At 40.5% G+C, this 17,492-nt stretch overlaps 1 protein-coding gene across 9 annotated transcripts in view; it reads left to right on the forward strand.

Annotated features, from left to right (window-relative positions):
• Positions 1-17,492, forward strand: part of PDE8B (phosphodiesterase 8B) — a 258,917-nt gene that overhangs the window by 101,867 nt on the left and 139,558 nt on the right. For 6 of the 9 annotated variants that reach the window (XM_060093065.1, XM_060093072.1, XM_060093067.1 and 3 more), the window contains exon 2: positions 2,359-2,418. The exons of 1 other annotated variant lie outside the window; for it this stretch is intronic. In XM_060093065.1, coding sequence (XP_059949048.1) covers positions 2,359-2,418 — 60 coding nt within the window. The remainder of the gene's footprint in view (positions 1-2,358; positions 2,419-17,492) is intronic. 2 more of the 9 variants (XM_060093066.1, XM_060093074.1) reach the window with 1 other exon arrangement.

Raw genomic sequence — 17,492 nt, forward strand, 5'->3', positions numbered from 1 at the left:
ACTAGAGGAGCTGGGAAACCGAGGCGCCCAGGCTGGCGGTGAAGTCGACCTGTGCTCTCTGGGAGGCAGCACAGGGACGTGGGGCTCGGGGGGCGGGAGGGGCTGGCAGAGGCCGGGGTCTTGGAGGGAGCTCAGCGACCTTGCAGTTCCTCTCCTGGGCTCTGCTTCAGGTGGCAGCTTCCTGCTGACGTGGGTCCGGAGGAGGTTAAAATGCTGGATGCGGGCAGGGACCTCTTGTGCTGCAGGGGAAAGTTGGAGTCTTTCCTGTCTGTCAGCAGGAGAAGGATCTTCTAGATGGAGGCTTGCTTCTAAAGCTGCATGCCGTCACTCCGTGGCTGTTGCTTTTCTCCTGCCAAGGTCGCTCGTGTGAGAGTGCCTAGCACAGGGCTGGAGACAGGAGGGCCCCCCGCAGTCATCAGCTGCTTTGCTGGCAGAGTTGAACAGGGCCTGTTTAACAGCGTCGTGCACACATTCGTTCCTTCAAAGTACACAGGAGTGCGTCGCTTAGGAGGGAATTATCACTTTGGGGGCAGTCTCTGCCCTTGCCCCAGTCCCTTAGCCTTCCAAAGCGAGCCACTTTTTATTTGATTGCTTTTAAACTTTTATGGATTTCTTGTTTCATTTGTCTTCTGCCCCTGGGTGCCCCTGTGCAGGGCCAGTTTTGCTGGAGAAAGCGCAGGAGGCCCTGTCGCAGGGGCTTCTGTGGGTGGTGCAGGCACTCTGCCAGGAGAGACCAGAGAGCACAAAGATACCTCAGATTTTCAGTCACATTTCTCTTTCTGTACCAAACTGGTTTCACTTCTTAGTCGTTAATTTTGTAGCAGAATTCTGGCGGTTGCACTGCTTTTGAGGGAGGGTGTCTATTTCAGACGATAAAAACTGCTTTTAGGGTGAAGCTGCGTGGTGGCCAGAGTCCCAGTGATGCAGGAGACCTGGTGACGTTTTCCTTCCAGGGGAATTCTTGGGGCTGTGCACGTATCAGTCAGTACAGACCCCTCACAGGGCATTGTTTTGCTTAGAGAAAAGCAACTTGAGTGTGTCACTTAGGCCTGAGGACCGCAGTGCAACACTGAAGGGACTTGTCACAGGTCCATAGGCTCAGGGACCCGAGGAGTCCTTCCAGCCCTGCTGGAAGGTCTCACCGTGGGGAGGCTGCTTCCCCAAGCAGGGCAGGAGAGCCCAGCTTTGCTCTCCTGAGAGCTCACTGCAGAGAGCAGGCTGGAGGAATCCGCCTGACAGAGGAAAAGGAAATTGGCAGCTCGTGGTTATGTTTTGGAGAAGCTTCACACCATGCCCACCTGCAGTTAAAGGGCAAGAAAGGAGAAAGGGAAATTAGTAGTCTTCGAGTCTAATGTAAAGAAAGTTCTGCCTTTCTTGTTTAACTGATAAAGCCTCCTCTGACCCTTGGGTCACTGAAATGTCTCTGGTCCTGTGAACTCCTGTGCTTGCTGAAGCTGTCCTGTCTGACTCACGGGGGCCAACCTAGTGTGTTGAATGCAGGATAAGCTGCTAAGTAGAGGCAAAATGACTGCAGCCTCTTGGAGAAAAACAAACCTGGATCCATGGAGGTGAGGCCAAGACCTTCAATCGGATTGTCTAGAGAAAAGTTATTTTTAGAAATCCAAGTAAAGTAATTAAAAACAAAGAGAAATATTTTCTCTCTGCTCGCAGCCAAAGGCAGTTAGATGGTGTTGGCCAGTGAACACCTAAGCTCATTCCTGGAGTCATGGGACAGAGTCAGCTTCCTGTGGTCCTGGGTGTGAGGTTACTCAGTTTATTTGAGGAGGTACAACTGAAATGAATAATTTAGTCATGGTCAACACGGGTAAGAGTAAGCTGTTTATTCCTCGTACTAAAACATTAAGATAAAAAAATAAGATCTAAATATAGGAACACTCTTAAGCCATCAAAATGCTTTAGCTTCCACATATGAGAGGAATTTTTACTCTTTGGAAATTTCAGAATAATAACAGCCTGGCATCATGCCCAGAATAGTAGGTGCTCAGTAAATAATTATTGAGTTGTTTTCTCCCATAAAGAGAGAGTAAAGAATAATATGTGCTTATTATAAAAATCCATGCACTTAAGGTAAAAATAACCTGAAATCCTACCACTTAGCCTTGAGGATGTATCCTCCCAGACATTTCAATGCACATAAATGTATACATTCTTTTACAAAACCAGAATTGTACTGTATGTGATAATTTATAAACTGTCTCCATGTCAATAAATTGGATCCTTTCATTTAGCTGCAAAGGGGCATGACATAATATCCAGTGTAAGGAAGAATTTGTCAATTCCTGTAGTTTATGACTTGACACATCTCATGGGCTGTTTTTGTTTGTTTGTTTGTTTTAGCAGGTCTCTTCGGCAGAGGTACGCATCGGGCCCATGAGACTGACGCAGGATCCTATCCAGGTACACCCCCGTTCCTCTGTAGGGACTTGGTTTGCAGAGCAAGTGGCTATAGAAGCACTATGCCAGGGGCTCTTTCATATACAGCAGATGGCCATCCTTGCCCTGATGTGCATGCCCACATATCCATACGTGGTGTGTGTGTATATGCCTGTGTGCAAAGGCTTGTTTTTATTAATGTCAAACTTGAGGAATCAGATTGCTTTCTTGAAGACAAATATTGCCCCATTTTGAGTATAAATAATATAATAGGTAGAGCGATTGCATGGTAGGTTGTGAGGGAGAACAACTCTTCACCAAAAAATGCATCTGTTCTACATTGCTGCTTCCGCAGCTGGAAAGGGAAGAAGCCATGTGTGGTAAAGGGCAGGGCTTTGCCACGAGCCACGGCTGGGTGGGAATCCTGGCTCTGCCTTTACCAGCTCTGTGACCTTGCATGTATTGCTTCACTTCTCTACCCAGTGCCTTGTATGTAAAGTGGAGACGGTAATGGCTCTCTCTTAGGAAATTATGAGTTCAAGGAAATAGCATCAGGTGCTTGGGACACTGCCTGGCAGTAGAAGGTGCTCAGTGATGGTAACTGTTGCCCTGTGTGACTAGAGGCAGGCAGCCTACTGGGCTCTGAAGACCAAGGCTCCTGGTTCCAGGGAGAGAAGGGGCCAGCGCCTGCAGCCTTGACCACCCTCTAACAGCAGCAGCACCCATGTCCTCCCCACCACCCCTCCAGCTTCCTGTGTGCCCTGTGAGGAAATAAGTATGAGAAGTGTTTGTTAAGTCCTCATCTGCATCTGCATCTTCCTGGTATACCTACATGAGCCACCTTCCTCCTTGTAAAACTAGCTTGTTAGCATCTGGAAGCTTGTGCTGTACTTCGGACAAGTGAAGATGCAGAGACGATGTAAATAAACCAATTAACATGTAGATGAAAGTGAAAAACCAACCAAAGAAATGTACTGTTTGATTTAAGAGCAGTTGGAAAAGAAAATAATTTACTGTTGCTTGGAAAAGGAAATGCAAATCTAGGGAAAGGAAAAAAACAAGAGATTTAAGCTTGGGAAAATTGGATGAAAACAAATTTAGGAGCAGAGAGAGAGAGGAAGAGAGAATTTATTAAAATAAACATAAGCCACAACTATTTATATAGAATACAAACAAGTGGAAAATTCCAGTATTCATTCTGGGGGCATGGACTTTGTAGTCCATTTTGAATAAAGGCAGTGACAAAGGTTCTGATATCAGTATTTATTCCCAAAGTAATTTCCAGAATTTTTCTTGGGATTAGTGTGGTTTTAGATCAGTTACTTTAATTTACCTTCATTTTTCACCCTGTGCTGTACTGGCAATGAATGCTCATGATAAGGGCATCTCATTCTTAAATCTTTTTTTCTTTTGAGATTTTTTTTTTGATGTGGACCATTTTTAAAGTCTTTATTGAATTTGTTACAATATCGCTTCTGTTTTATGTTTTGGTTTTTTGGCTGCGAGGCATGTGGGATCTTAGCTCCCCGACCGGGAATTAAACCTGCAACCCCTGCATTAGAAGGCGAAGTCTTAACCACTGGACCACCAGGGAGGTTCCAAGGATGTCTCTTTTTTTTTTTTTTTTGCGGTACGCGGGCCTCTTACTGTTGTGGCCTCTCCCGTTGCAGAGCACAGGCTCCAGATGCGCGGGCTCAGCAGCCATGGCTCACGGTCCCAGCCACTCCGTGGCATGTGGGATCTTCCCGGATCAGGGCACAAACCCGTGTCCCCTGCATCGGCAGGCAGACTCTAAACCACTGCGCCACCAGGGAAGCCCAGGATGTCTCATTTTTATAAAATATAATTTGTTAAATTGTAAAGTATTTTAAATACTCATAAAAGTACATATGTATACCCATATCCACTTTTATGAAATATGCTAATTTTATTTTATCAAACATGATAAATTTATTTTATCAAGGATATCCTATTTGTCTCAGAGTTCTTTTTAGAAATAAGAGATTGCAGATACTTTAAGCCCTATTTATCCCTTTGCCCTCCTCTGTCTTCCCTAAAAGTAACCACTATTTGGAGATTGATTATGATAGGTATTTGTATATTTCTTCTACATATTTATGTATCCATTTTTTAAAAATATTTATTTATTTTTGGCTGCATTGGGTCTTGGTTGCGGCACACGGGATCTTTTGTTGCAGCACGTGGGATCTTTTGTTGCAGCATGTGGGATCTTTCGTTGCAGTACACGGGCTTCTCTCTAGTTGTGGTGCACAGGCTTCAGAGTGTGCGGGCTCAGTAGTCATGATGCGCAGGCTCTCTAGTTGTGGTGCATGGGCTCTGTATTTGTGGCGTGTGGGCTCTGTAGTTGCGGCATGCGGGCTCTGTAGTTGTGGCATGTGGGCTTAGTTGCCCTGCAGCATGTGGGATCTTAGTTCCCCGACCAGGGATTGAACCCGTGTCCCCTGCATTGGAAGGCAGATTCTTAACCACTGGACCACCAGGGAAGTCCCATGTATCCATTAACATTTACTTTGTCTTGAATATTTTAAACTTTATTTGAAAGGTGTCAGGCAGCAGACATCATTCTGAAATTTTTCTTTATCATTTAGTGTCGTACCTAAGAATCTATTGCCTAATCTAAGGTCACAGAGATTTACTTCTTTGTTTTCTTCTAAGAGTTTTATAGTTGTAGCTCTTATATTTAGCTCTATGATCCATTTTGATTTAACTTTTGTATGTGGTGTGAGGTAGGGCTTCATTCTTTTGTTATGTGGATATCTAGTTGTGCAGCAGCATTTGTTAAAAAGAATATTCTTTCCCCATTGAATTGTCTTGGCATGTTTTTCTAAAATCAACTGACCATGATTGTGAGCATTTATTTCTGGATTCTCATTTCTATTCCATTGATATATGTCTGTCCAATGCCAGTACCACACTGTCTTGATTTCTGTAGCTTTGAAGTGTGAGTCCCCCAACTTTCTTATCTTTCAAGATTGTTTTTGCTGTTTGGGTCCCTTGAATCTTCATATGAATTTCAGGACTAGCTTGTTAATTTGGGGAGTGAGGGGGACCAGCTGGGATTTTGATAGTGATTGCAATAAACCTGTAGGTCAATTTGGGAATATTACTGTGTTAACCATTTTGTCTTCCAGTCTGTTAACATAAGATGTCTTTCCATTTATTTAGATTTTCTTTAACTTCTTTCACCAATGTCTTATAGTTTTTAGTGTAGTGTTTTATATTTTTATTAAATTTATTCCTGAAATATTTTATTCTTTTTGATGCTATGGCAAATGGAATTGTTTCCTTACTTTCAGTTTTGGGTTGTTCATTGCTAGTGTATAGAAATATATTTATTTTTATATATTGATTGAACTCATTTATTAGCTTTTATATTTTTCTGTGAATTCTTTAGGATTTTCTATATACAGGATCATATCATTACTACTTTCTTCCCAATCTGAATGCCTTTTATTTTGTTAGCCTGATTGTCCTGCTAGAACCTTCAAAACAATAGTGTGTTTAGCCTGATTGTCCTGCTAGAACCTTCAAAACAATAGTGTGTTTAGATACTATTTATAAGATATATCCAGATCTTTTCTCAAAGTGGTTGTACCATTTTACACTCCTACAAACAATGTGAGTTCTTATTACTCCAAATCCTTGGTAATGTTTGTTTCAGTCTCTTAATTTTAGCTCATCTAGTATGTAAGTAGCTCTATCTTATGGTAACTTAAATTTGCATTTCTCCATGACTAATAATGTGAGCACTTTTTTGTTCGCTGATTGGCCATTTTTAAAATCTTCTGTGAATGTTTAGTTAAGTCTTCTGCCCATTTATAGTTGGGTTGACTTTTTAAAAACTACTGAGTTGTGGGAATTCTGTATATATTCTTGTCCCAAGTCCTTTATCAGATTCTGAAAATATTTTCTTCTAATCTGTGGCTCTTCATTTTCACAAATTTGGATTTTGAGCAAAAATTTTAGTTTTGATATAGTCTAATTTATCACTCCTTTTATGGTTATTACTTTCTGTGGTCTATGAATCCTTAATCCCAGGTTGAAGATTATTTCTCGTTTTCTTCTAGAAACTTTATTGTTAAATTTTAATTTTAGATCTATAATCTATCTCAAGTTCATTTTTATGTATGGTGGAATAAAGAGGTCAAGGTTCTTTTTCCTTCCATGTTGAATGAGCAGCTCCATTTGCTGAAATGACTGTGTATTCCTTGCTCCATTGAATTACTTGATGCCTGATTCTTTGATACTTGTTGCAACTTGTTTGGTAGCCAATAATGTAGCCAGTTTTGAAATTTTCCACAAAAACTTAAAAAAAGATGCATCTCTATTTCTGGAATACAGGTTTCTATATCTGTGAAATTAATTAATCTTTATTAATGATGCTATTCAAACCATCTCTATCTTAATTTTATGTGTTCTGTTAGTTTCTATTGTAATGGATATGTCAATATCCTCAATATTTCTTAATATTTTCTGATGTTTTGAGTCTGTCATGTTAATGTACATCCAAGTTCTAGATTGTTGTATGTTCTTGGTGACTATTCCTTTTATTATTATGTAGTGTCCCTCTTTAAACTTCTGCCTTAAATTTTTTTTTCCTTTTTTTTTTTAATTTTTGCTTTATAACAAATTTAATCAGTTATACATATACATATGTTCCCATATCCCCTCCCTTTTGCGTCTCCCTCCCACCCTCCCTATCCCACCCCTCCAGGCGGTCACAAAGCACCGAGCTGATCTCCCACTAGCTATCTACCTTACGTTTGGTAGTGTATATATGTCCATGCCGCTCTTTCACTTTGTCACAGCTTACCCTTCCCCCTCCCCATATCCTCAAGTCCATTCTCTAGTAGGTCTGTGTCTTTATTCCTGTCTTACCCCTATGTTCTTCATGACATTTTTTTTTCTTAAATTCCATATATATGTGTTAGCATACAGTATTTGTCTTTCTCTTTCTGACTTACTTCACTCTGTATGACAGACTCTAGGTCCATCCACCTCATTACAAATAGCTCAATTTCATTTCTTTTTATGGCTGAGTAATATTCCATTGTATATATGTGCCACATCTTCTTTATCCATTCATCCGATGATGGACACTTAGGTTGTTTCCATCTCCGGGCTATTGTAAATAGGGCTGCTATGAACATTTTGGTACATGTCTCTTTTTGAATTATGGTTTTCTCAGGGTATATGCCTAGTAGTGGGATTGCTGGGTCATATGGTAGTTCTATTTGTAGTTTTTTAAGGAACCTCCATACCGTTCTCCATAGTGGCTGTACCAATTCACATTCCCACCAGCAGTGCAAGAGTGTTCCCTTTTTTCCACACCCTCTCCAGCATTTATTGTTTCTAGATTTTTTGATGATGGCCATTCTGACTGGTGTGAGATGATATCTCATTGTAGTTTTGATTTGCATTTCTCTAATGAGTAAAGATGTTGAGCATCCTTTCATGTGTTTGTTGGCTGTCTGTATATCTTCTGTGGAGAAATGTCTATTTAGGTCTTCTGCCCATTTTTGGATTGGGTTGTTTGTTTTTTTGTTATTGAGCTGCATGAGCTGCTTATAAATTTTGGAGATTAATCCTTTGTCAGTTGCTTCATTTGCAAATATTTTCTCCCATTCTGAGGGTTGTCTTTTGGTCTTGTTTATGGTTTCCTTTGCTGTGCAAAAGCTTTGAAGTTTCATTAGGTCCCATGTGTTTATTTTTGTCTTTATTTCCATTTCTCTAGGAGGTGGGTCCAAAAGGATCTTGCTGTGATTTATGTCATAGAGTGTTCTGCCTATGTTTTCCTCTAAGAGTTTGATAGTGTCTGGCCTTACCTTTAGGTCTTTAATCCATTTTGAGCTTATTTTTGTGTATGGTGTTAGGGAGTGATCTAATCTCATACTTTTACATGTCCCTATCCAGTTTTCCCAGCACCACTTATTGTCCTTTCTCCACTGTACATTCCTGCCTCCTTTATCAAAGATAAGGTGACCATATGTTCGTGCGTTTAACTCTGGGCTTTCTATCCTGTTCCATTGATCTATCTTTCTGTTTTTGTGCCAGTACCATACTGTCTTGATTACTGTAGCTTTGTAGTATAGTCTGAAGTCAGGGAGCCTGATTCCTCCAGCTCCATTTTTCATTCTCAAGATTGCTTTGGCTATTTGGGGTCTTTTGTGCTTCCATACAAATTGTGAAATTTTTTCTTCTAGTTCTGTGAAAAATGCCAGTGGTAGTTTGATAGGGATTGCATTGAATCTGTAGATTGCTTTGGGCAGTAGAGTCATTTTCACAATGTTGATTCTTCCAATCCAAGAACATGGTACATCTCTCCATCTATTTGTATCATCTTTAATTTCTTTCATCAGTGTCTTATAATTTTCTGCATACAGGTCTTTTGTCTCCTTAGGTAGGTTTATTCCTAGATATTTTATTCTTTTTGTTGCAATCGTAAATGGGAGTGTTTCCTTGATTTCACTTTCAGATTTTTCATCATTAGTATATAGGAATGCCAGAGATTTCTGTGCATTAATTTTGTATCCTGCAACTTTACCAAATTCATTGATTAGCTCTAGTAGTTTTCTGGTAGCATCTTTAGGATTCTGTATGTATAGTATCATGTCATCTGCAAACAGTGACAGCTTTACTTCTTCTTTTCCAATTTGGATTCCTTTTATTTCCTTTTCTTCTCTGATTGCTGTGGCTAAAACTTCCAAAACTAGGTTGAATAAGAGTGGTGAGAGTGGGCACCCTTGTCTTGTTCCTGATCTTAGTGGAAATGGTTTCAGTTTTTCACCATTGAGGACGATGCTGGCTGTGGGTTTGTCATATATGGCCTTTATTATGTTGAGGAAAGTTCCCTCTATGCCTACTTTCTGCAGGGTTTTTATCATAAATGGGTGTTGAATTTTGTCGAAAGCTTTCTCTGCATCTATTGAGATGATCATATGGTTTTTCTCCTTCAGTTTTTTAATATGGTGTATCACGTTGATTGATTTGCCTATATTGAAGAATCCTTTTCTGCCTTAATTTCTATTTTATTTGTTGGTAATATGGCTGGACCAGCTTTCTTTGGTTAATATTTTCCTGGTATATCTTTTTCTATCTCTTCATTTTGGGGTTTTATTTATAACTTTATGTTAAATATCCCTCTTATAAGGAGCATATAGTTTTATTTTTCTAAAACCTATTCTGATAATCTGACTTTAATAAGTGAGTGTAATCTTGTTACATTGAGTGTGATTACTGATACAGTTAGTCTTATTTTGTATTTTGTATTTTCTATTTCTCATATTTCTACTGTTACGTTGACGTAGTTTTCAGAATTACCTTTTATTTTCTCTGTTTTAGAAGCTATAGGTTAGGCTTCTATTTTAGTGGTTACCCTTAGTTTATTTTTAATGTTTGTTTAGCAGTCAAATTTTATAACAAAGTCTCAAGTGTACTGTATTTCTATCCTCTCAAATACGATATAGTCCTTTGCAGTATTTAAATATCCCATAATGGACTCACTCCCTCATCACAAAATATTTGGTATGTTAAAACATAATTAACATATAAAATTTTTGCTCATAAGCTATGAAATATAATAGTAAAACTAATGCCGTGAACCCACCACCCAGCATAAGAGGTGGAGTGTTTCCAGTGCTACTGTGTACCCTGCCTGGTTCCTGTCACATGAGTTTGGCCCCCATGACAGCAGATACAAGTGGTCAAGAGTCCCTCTCTGAATGAGGGAGAGAATAATTAAGAGACTCTTCTTTAAAAAAATAATAAGCTCTACTTAGAACCAAGGATGTCTTTACTCCTGGGTCTCATTCAAACGTAATTTCACTCACTGATCCATCCAGTTCGAGTCTGTGGAGTACCTATGTGCTCAAGGCTCTGCACCAGGTGCTGCAGGGGAAGGGGGCTGAACAATGACTCTTGACCACCCAGGGAGTCTGGTTGGTTTGTTTTATTGTCTATTACATTCTAACTTGAAAGGCAGAGATATCTAGTCAAGTGTTCTTGTGCTTCTGATACTGTCATTGCAACTGTCTTCGAAATGGCCTAGAACCTTAGTTTTTAAATTTTTTTTTTCTTGGAGCCAATTTCTATAATTTTCTTTTTCTTGGAGAAAAATACCTACTCTGTAACTTCACTGCCTTGCCAAAAACATTAACTACGTCAGCCGGAACGCTTAGGACTTGGGAGGAACTTACTTGACAAGCATATTCCAGGATGTGGTTGCTTTTGAGGGTGCACTTCTGAGGTCACCAGGGGAAATTTGCCCCCGTGTAGAGACCAGGAGGTGTGATGTGGCCTGGTGGGAGTGCTGTTGGGAGTGGAGCGGGTGGATGTGCCTCGTCGTATTGTAGAGGACAGCTCTCCTGGGTGAGTGCCTGTGACTCACAGCAGGGCATGTTTTCCAGTCTTAGCAAAAAAAAAAAAAAAAAAAAAAGTAGAGGAAATATTATGAGGCAATAGATTTTTATCAGCATGATACCATCTGAAAATCAAGAGGTCTTTTCTTTGTCAGTGCCTGGAGCATATTTACTTCCCCGTGTGTGGAATTGTCTCTGCTTAGAGTGCTGTCGCCCCTGCCCCTCACAGAGCTCTCCGACTGGACTTGGAAACAGATCTTCACTGCTCTGGCCTAAGCGTTTTCCCAGCAAGACAGCACTTTCCTTTAAAACTTAAACTTCTATGTTGTGTGGAGATGGATTTTTTTCTGGAACCATTATATATTGGAGACTTTATGTTGGAGATCCTTTGGCCTTGTGGGAAGCTGTTCTTCACATGGTAAATGAAATGACAGAGTGATGGAGGTGTTCAGACTCAGTAACTTGCTGTGGTCAGCATCTCCCCTCTTGTCTGTCCTTACTGCTGGTACCAAGTCAGGTCCTCTACCTGGCCCAGCCAATTTCATGGAACCACAGAGTTGCTAAGGGTTTTGGTCCAATGTTTTGGGGATAAAATAGAGTACGTTACTTAATGATTGCCCAGGCTCAGGGGTTCAGCCAACCTCAGTTCAAATCTTGTTAGTTGTGTGGCTGTGGGCATGTCTCTTAATCGTCCCATATCTCAGTCTCCACGTCTGTAAGTGGGGATGATGCCCAACTTGAAAGAGTTGTGAAGTGTTATTAAATGAGATAGTTAGTTTAAAGTCCTTTCAGTATCATGGCTGGCCCTTAAATTCTCATTAAACTGTAGCTGCTCGACAAAGCCTTTACTTTGCATAGTTCCAGTGTGTGCACATTTCAGAGTTTAGTTAACATCAGATCACCAAAAAGATGTATTAAACAAAACGTATTAGCATTACTTTCTTAGGGACATTTGAGGAAAGCTCCCAAACCATTTTTTCCAACTGAATCGACCCCACCTATGATCAGATTGGCCAGCTGTTTACTATGATGTAGATATACTTATATATGTGGTCTACTCTAGAAGCTACTTGTTACCTGGCTTTTGCTTAAAGCCAAACCAAGTATTCTGAAAGTTAGATGTTTAATAGTAGACATTGATGATCCATTTGGAGACATGTAGACACACCCTTTCTAGAAAAAACACTAAGAATAATGAACACTTACATTGTCTTCAAGTTAAGGAAAAGCAAGTGTTTTTTTTTTTCATCTTTCTCATAATTAGCCTTCACCAGAGAATACAGTTTCATACTCACTTAGCTATCAAAGACCGCTTATTGCTGTCCTCAGAAAGATAGTTTTCAGTACTTTCTTGATAAAACATGTCAAAGGAATGATTACAATACTTGTAGCACAACAAGAGGACATCAGGAAAGATTACTGAAGGAGGAGCTGGGAATTGTGGGTCCATCTCTGCTGCTGCTCTGCTTGGGGAAATTGCTGAACTCATCTGTTGATTGGGGGTTGATGGATCACCCCCAGAGTCCCTTCCTGCTCTGAGAACTCCTGAGAGTCATGGTCCCTGTCCTTGTCATGGCCACTAGGACCGCCCCCCACCAAGTCTGCTGGAATCTGAGTGCTACCCCCTGCAGCCTCTTACACTTCATTCTCTGGGTCCTGCTCTAGGTCATCCCTTACTTCATTATCCTGGCTTGGGTTGAAAGATGAATTAAACTTTGTGGTTCTGGGCTTCCCTGGTGGCGCAGTGGTTAAGAATCCACCTGCCAATGCAGGGGATGCAGGTTCAAGCCCTAGTCCAGGAAGATCCTACATGCCATGGAGCAACTAAGCCCGTGTGCCACAACTACTGCACCTGGGCTCTAGAGCCTGCGAGCCACAACTATTGGAGCCCATGCACCTAGGGCCTGTGCTCCACAACAAGAGAAGCCATGACAATGAGAAGCCTGCGCACTGCAACAAAGAGTAGCCCCTGCTCACTGCAACTAGAGAAAGTCCGCACACAGCAACAAAGACCCAACACAGCCAAAAATAAAAAACAAATAAATAAATAAATAAACTTTGTGGTTCCAAGAAGGTGTAGGTAGAAATAGATGAGACCCTGCATGGTAGTTTGAGGTATTCATAGCTATGTTTGAAAAGCTGTACAGGTAGCCCTGGCTTTGCACAGTTCCAGGGCTAAATAACACCAGACCCAAAGACTGTAGTCACACTGGTGTTTTTTTTTCTTTTTTTTTTCGGGGGGCTATGCGGGCCTCTCACTGTTGTGGCCTCTCCCGTTGCGGAGCACAGGCTCCGGACGTGCAGGCTTAGTGGCCATGGCTCACGGGCCCAGCCGCTCCGCGACATGTGGGATCTTCCCAGACGGAGGCACGAACCCGTGTCCCCTGCATTGGCAGGCAGGCTCTCAACCACTGCGCCACCAGGGAAGCCCCTCATTGGTGTTTTAATTGTGATGATTGCATCAAGTACAAACTTGGCTGCTAGTTCTTCAGTCCACGAGTCATTGCATAAATAACAAATGTGCAGCCTGAGCAGTGACGAACCACATCACTTTTTTGGAAGTCTCTGCCTGTTAGTTCTAGCACAGACAGCAGAGTGTGCAATTGTGTCGCCCCTTTATCTCTCCGTGATAACTCGCACGGCATTAAAAAATATATATAAGTATATCATTGAAAGAAGGAGCTAGCCCACAAAGACGAAAGTGTCGCAAAGGAATGGAAAGCGATAATGCTGGAAGTGAAACGGCAATGGAAATGGAGTTAGAGAAGAAAGCTGATTGACAATGTTGACAGGGCTGCCTGTGAGACATTCTAGAGGGTAGCCAGAGGAAGTTAGTCAATGCAAGTTTATTGAGCTAAATGAAGAAAGTGGTTGTGATGAAAGAGATGAAGTGATGCCAACAAAAAACTGCACAGTAATTAAAGGAACTCTGGGGACATTTCATGACATTGAAAGTACAGAGGATAAAATGTTGGAAGCTGATCCAAACTTAAGAGTTTATAATTCACCAAGGCATAGAAAAGAGGCTCATTCTGTATCATAATTTATACAACTGGAAGAAGGCAAGCACTGTTCAAACTACTCAATAAGCTTAAAAAAATTTTTAATTCACAGTTTCTAATGTTTTAAAGTAAGTGCACTGAATAGATATTAATTTTCCATTTTTCATTTTGCTATACATTTATAACCAACAATAAAAGTATTTTGTGTTTTGACAAAATTTCTAAATGTTATGGAACCATCGTTTTTACCATCCTTCATTAAGGTTGCTTTGTGTGGTCATTTATATGGTCTGACATTGCCATGCAAAGTGAGCACTGCCTGTGTTTGTGTTCTGATCCTGGACAAAGCCCAAGCTGGCCAAGATCTGCTCCAGAAGAAGATGTTTCCTCATTGCCCCAGGCTTCACCCCAGATCTGCTTTTAATCTTCTCTTTCGCTGTGTTTACAACAGTACAGTGAGGTTGATATAACAAAACTACTTCCTTCTTCCCGTTCTCCTGTGCCTAGATTCTTGCCCTGGATGCCATGTCCTTGCTCTGTCTTTGGCCACTGCTTATTAGTGCATCTCTTGTACTTATCTGCTTACCTGAACCTCTCCCCTGCTTGCGTCCCAGGGGTAGAGACTGGACTATGGTTGTCTCTGTCAGCTTCTTACTCTCAGTTCTTAACATCTTGCATGATAGGTCATCAAAAGTATTCTTTGAAGGAATGTTCCACATACTCTTTAGAGCAAGTAAGAGTCAGTTTTTACTCTTTATAAATTAAGTTCAGCTATATGCTTTTATTAATTATTTTTAAAATATATTTTACAAAATCATTTTATGGGATTTGCCTCAGTGAATGGTCAATAAACATTTACAAACTGACATGTTTGACAAAGAAACTAAATATTGATACATGGAATGATAAATCTGAAGAGGGACTATATCACAAAAGGTTTTTGAGGGGTTGTGTTCTTTGGTTTTAAGTAACAGCTGTCTTACACAAAATAGTAAATGAGTAAGAAATAGTGTGTTTTTTTTTTCAGACTCCAAGGAAGAGTTGAAAAGCCATGGCTTAGAAAGGGTGACAGTGAGCCATCTCTGAGTATTTTGACAGAAGGGATTTAAGGTTCTTCCTTCAGTATCTCTACTATTAATGAGCCATGGGTCCTAATTCCCAGCCTTTGTGTCTCTCTGTTCACATTTCAAATTCCCGGAAACAACATTATTAGTCCAGCTGTGGCCTAGGAGATGGGGACAGAGAGTACAGCTTTGGTTACTTGGGTGTGCTGCTTTCCTAGAGAAGATAGAATTTTCCAGAGATAGGCAGACCTTAAAAAAAGTGATTACTATAGTACTTTACTCTAAATATATATATATATATATATATATATATATATATATATATATATATAGTTTTTTAATTCCCATAGATTTTCACTTTGCTTAGGAGTTGGATTATTGAAAAGTAGTCTTTCTGAATTATTTTTTTATAAATGGAAAAAATTTTGAATACTACCTAGAGAGATTTTCTAGTGAGTACTCTTGTAATATAAATACTCTGTTTCAATATGTAGATTTTAATTTTTATTCAGGTAGGGGGAGGCCAACAGATTAGGAGAGACTGTCATTGAAAGATAGTTTGTTACAGTTTCCGAGAGGAGGGGCGGTCCGTGCAGGACCACAGAGGGAAGCGCTAAGGTTGATTGGAGGCAGGGAGCCTAAAGGGGACAATGTGGGCCAGAGCCTTGATTGTGGTTTCTGTGGGAAGCGGTGAGGCAGGGAAAGCAGGGTAGACAGGTTTAGCTAGTTTGAATCATTCCAGAAGAGAGTTGGGCAGAAGGGCTGTTCCTAGTTGTCTGGTGCCTGGTGCTGGAGTGATTAGGGCAGGTAGATAGTGGTCCAGAGGGTTAGCGAGTGATAGAGGTGGTAGGAGTAAGGACTGGATTGGTTTGCATATGAAAAGTGCATTCCTAGGCAAGTCGTTTGCTTTCTCTAGGGGTTGGAGAATTGGCTATCCCTCTGGGGCATCTCTCCAGGGTCAGCAAGGCTCCAGACGTCAAAGCATCAGAAATATCAAAATTAATGAGGCATAATTAATACAACTCCCCACTTTGAATTGATTTTTAAGTTTCCAAGTGAAATCCGGTGTAAGTTCCTAAACCAGGCATTACCAAGATCGAGCCCTCTGCTGTGACCTCCACTTCCTCTCCCACCAGCTCACACTCCTCTCTGTCACACTGGCTTCCTTGAGTTCCTTGAACACATCAGGCATGAGTCCCACTATAGGAACCAGTGGATCTGTTCCCTCTTTTTGTGGAATGCTTTTTCTTCAGTTATCAACTTGACTTTTTCATTTCCTTCAGGCATTTGCTCACATGTCACTTTCTCAGTGAGGCTTACCCTAACCGCCTTACTTAATACTGGTCCCAGCACCCACTCTGGATCCCTCTTATTCAACCCTACTGTCTTTACCTAGCACTTACCACTTTTAACATTCCATATCATTTGCTTATTTATCATGCCTGTTGTTTGTTTCTTTACCCCCACAATGCAAGAGGTCTTTATTTTGGTCATCAGCATACTCCAAGCAATTAAAAACATAGTAGGTACATAGTAGGTGCACATAGTAGGCACATAGTAGGTGCTGGCACATAGCAGGTGCTCAGGAAATACTTGAATAATGACATTATTTTTCCAAAAGTGGAGCACTCCCGTCTTTTGAGGACATCTAAGACATATGAGATTAATAACTGTAGCAATGTCCAATATGGGAATATAGTTAGGTTCTTATTGCATTCGTCAAATATTGAGGCATAAATGGTATAAAGGAAATATATAAAGTGTTGAGATTCTTGCTTAGCAATCATAGTTCAGCCAGACAGATGAGACAAGAAGTTCTGTCACCTTTTCTGACTTCTAGGCTTTGCTTATTGAGTTTCTCATGCTAATACCACAGCTACATCAAGTAAAGGGCTAGTGACTTTTTGTACAAGCCAGTTTATTCTACCTGATTTTTGTCATTGTAGCTCCATTGTTAACAGTTCTGTTTGAAGGCTTTCTTTTCACTATCAAGATCCACAAGGCTGAGCCCCTTACTCCTCTTGGAAGAGCCACCCCCCGTTTCTTCCTAGAAGTAGCTCTGTAGCTGAGGTTTTGGGGGATAGACTGAGCTGAGGAGTGACAGACCCTTGCCCAGAGTGAGCCGTTAATAAGTGTGGCTGCCTCATATGTTACTGGCATGTGATTTCAAGCCATGTGCTAAGAAGTAAATGTCAAAATCATACTGAAAAATATTTCTCTTCTGGAAACATGGCATTTGAGAAAACAGGAAATGATTCAAACAGTGTAGAACAAATGACATTTATAATACATTCAGATGTTTAACAGTAAGGAATTATTGGAGAGGTTTAGGTATGAAATGGTGTTGTGGTTTCTTTTTTTTTTTTTTTTTTTTTTTTTTTTTAGAAAAGAGTCTTTATCTTTAATAGATGCATATGGATGAAATTTGTGGGATTTGCTGCAAGATGATACAAGAGTTGGAAAGTGGCTAGGGATAGAATTGAAGCTAGATTGGCCAGGAGTTGGTTATTGCTGAAGCCGGGTGATGGGTACATGAGGGTAATTATACTGTTGTTTCTATTTTTCTATGTATTGTCAATTAGTGAAACATTTTAAAAATGTAGTGGTAATTATTGGACAATTTGTCTTGTTTCTGACTTTAAATGAAACACATT

The sequence above is a fragment of the Mesoplodon densirostris genome, chromosome 3 (genome assembly GCF_025265405.1).
Source record: "Mesoplodon densirostris isolate mMesDen1 chromosome 3, mMesDen1 primary haplotype, whole genome shotgun sequence".
Classification (NCBI taxonomy): Eukaryota; Metazoa; Chordata; class Mammalia; order Artiodactyla; family Ziphiidae; genus Mesoplodon; species Mesoplodon densirostris.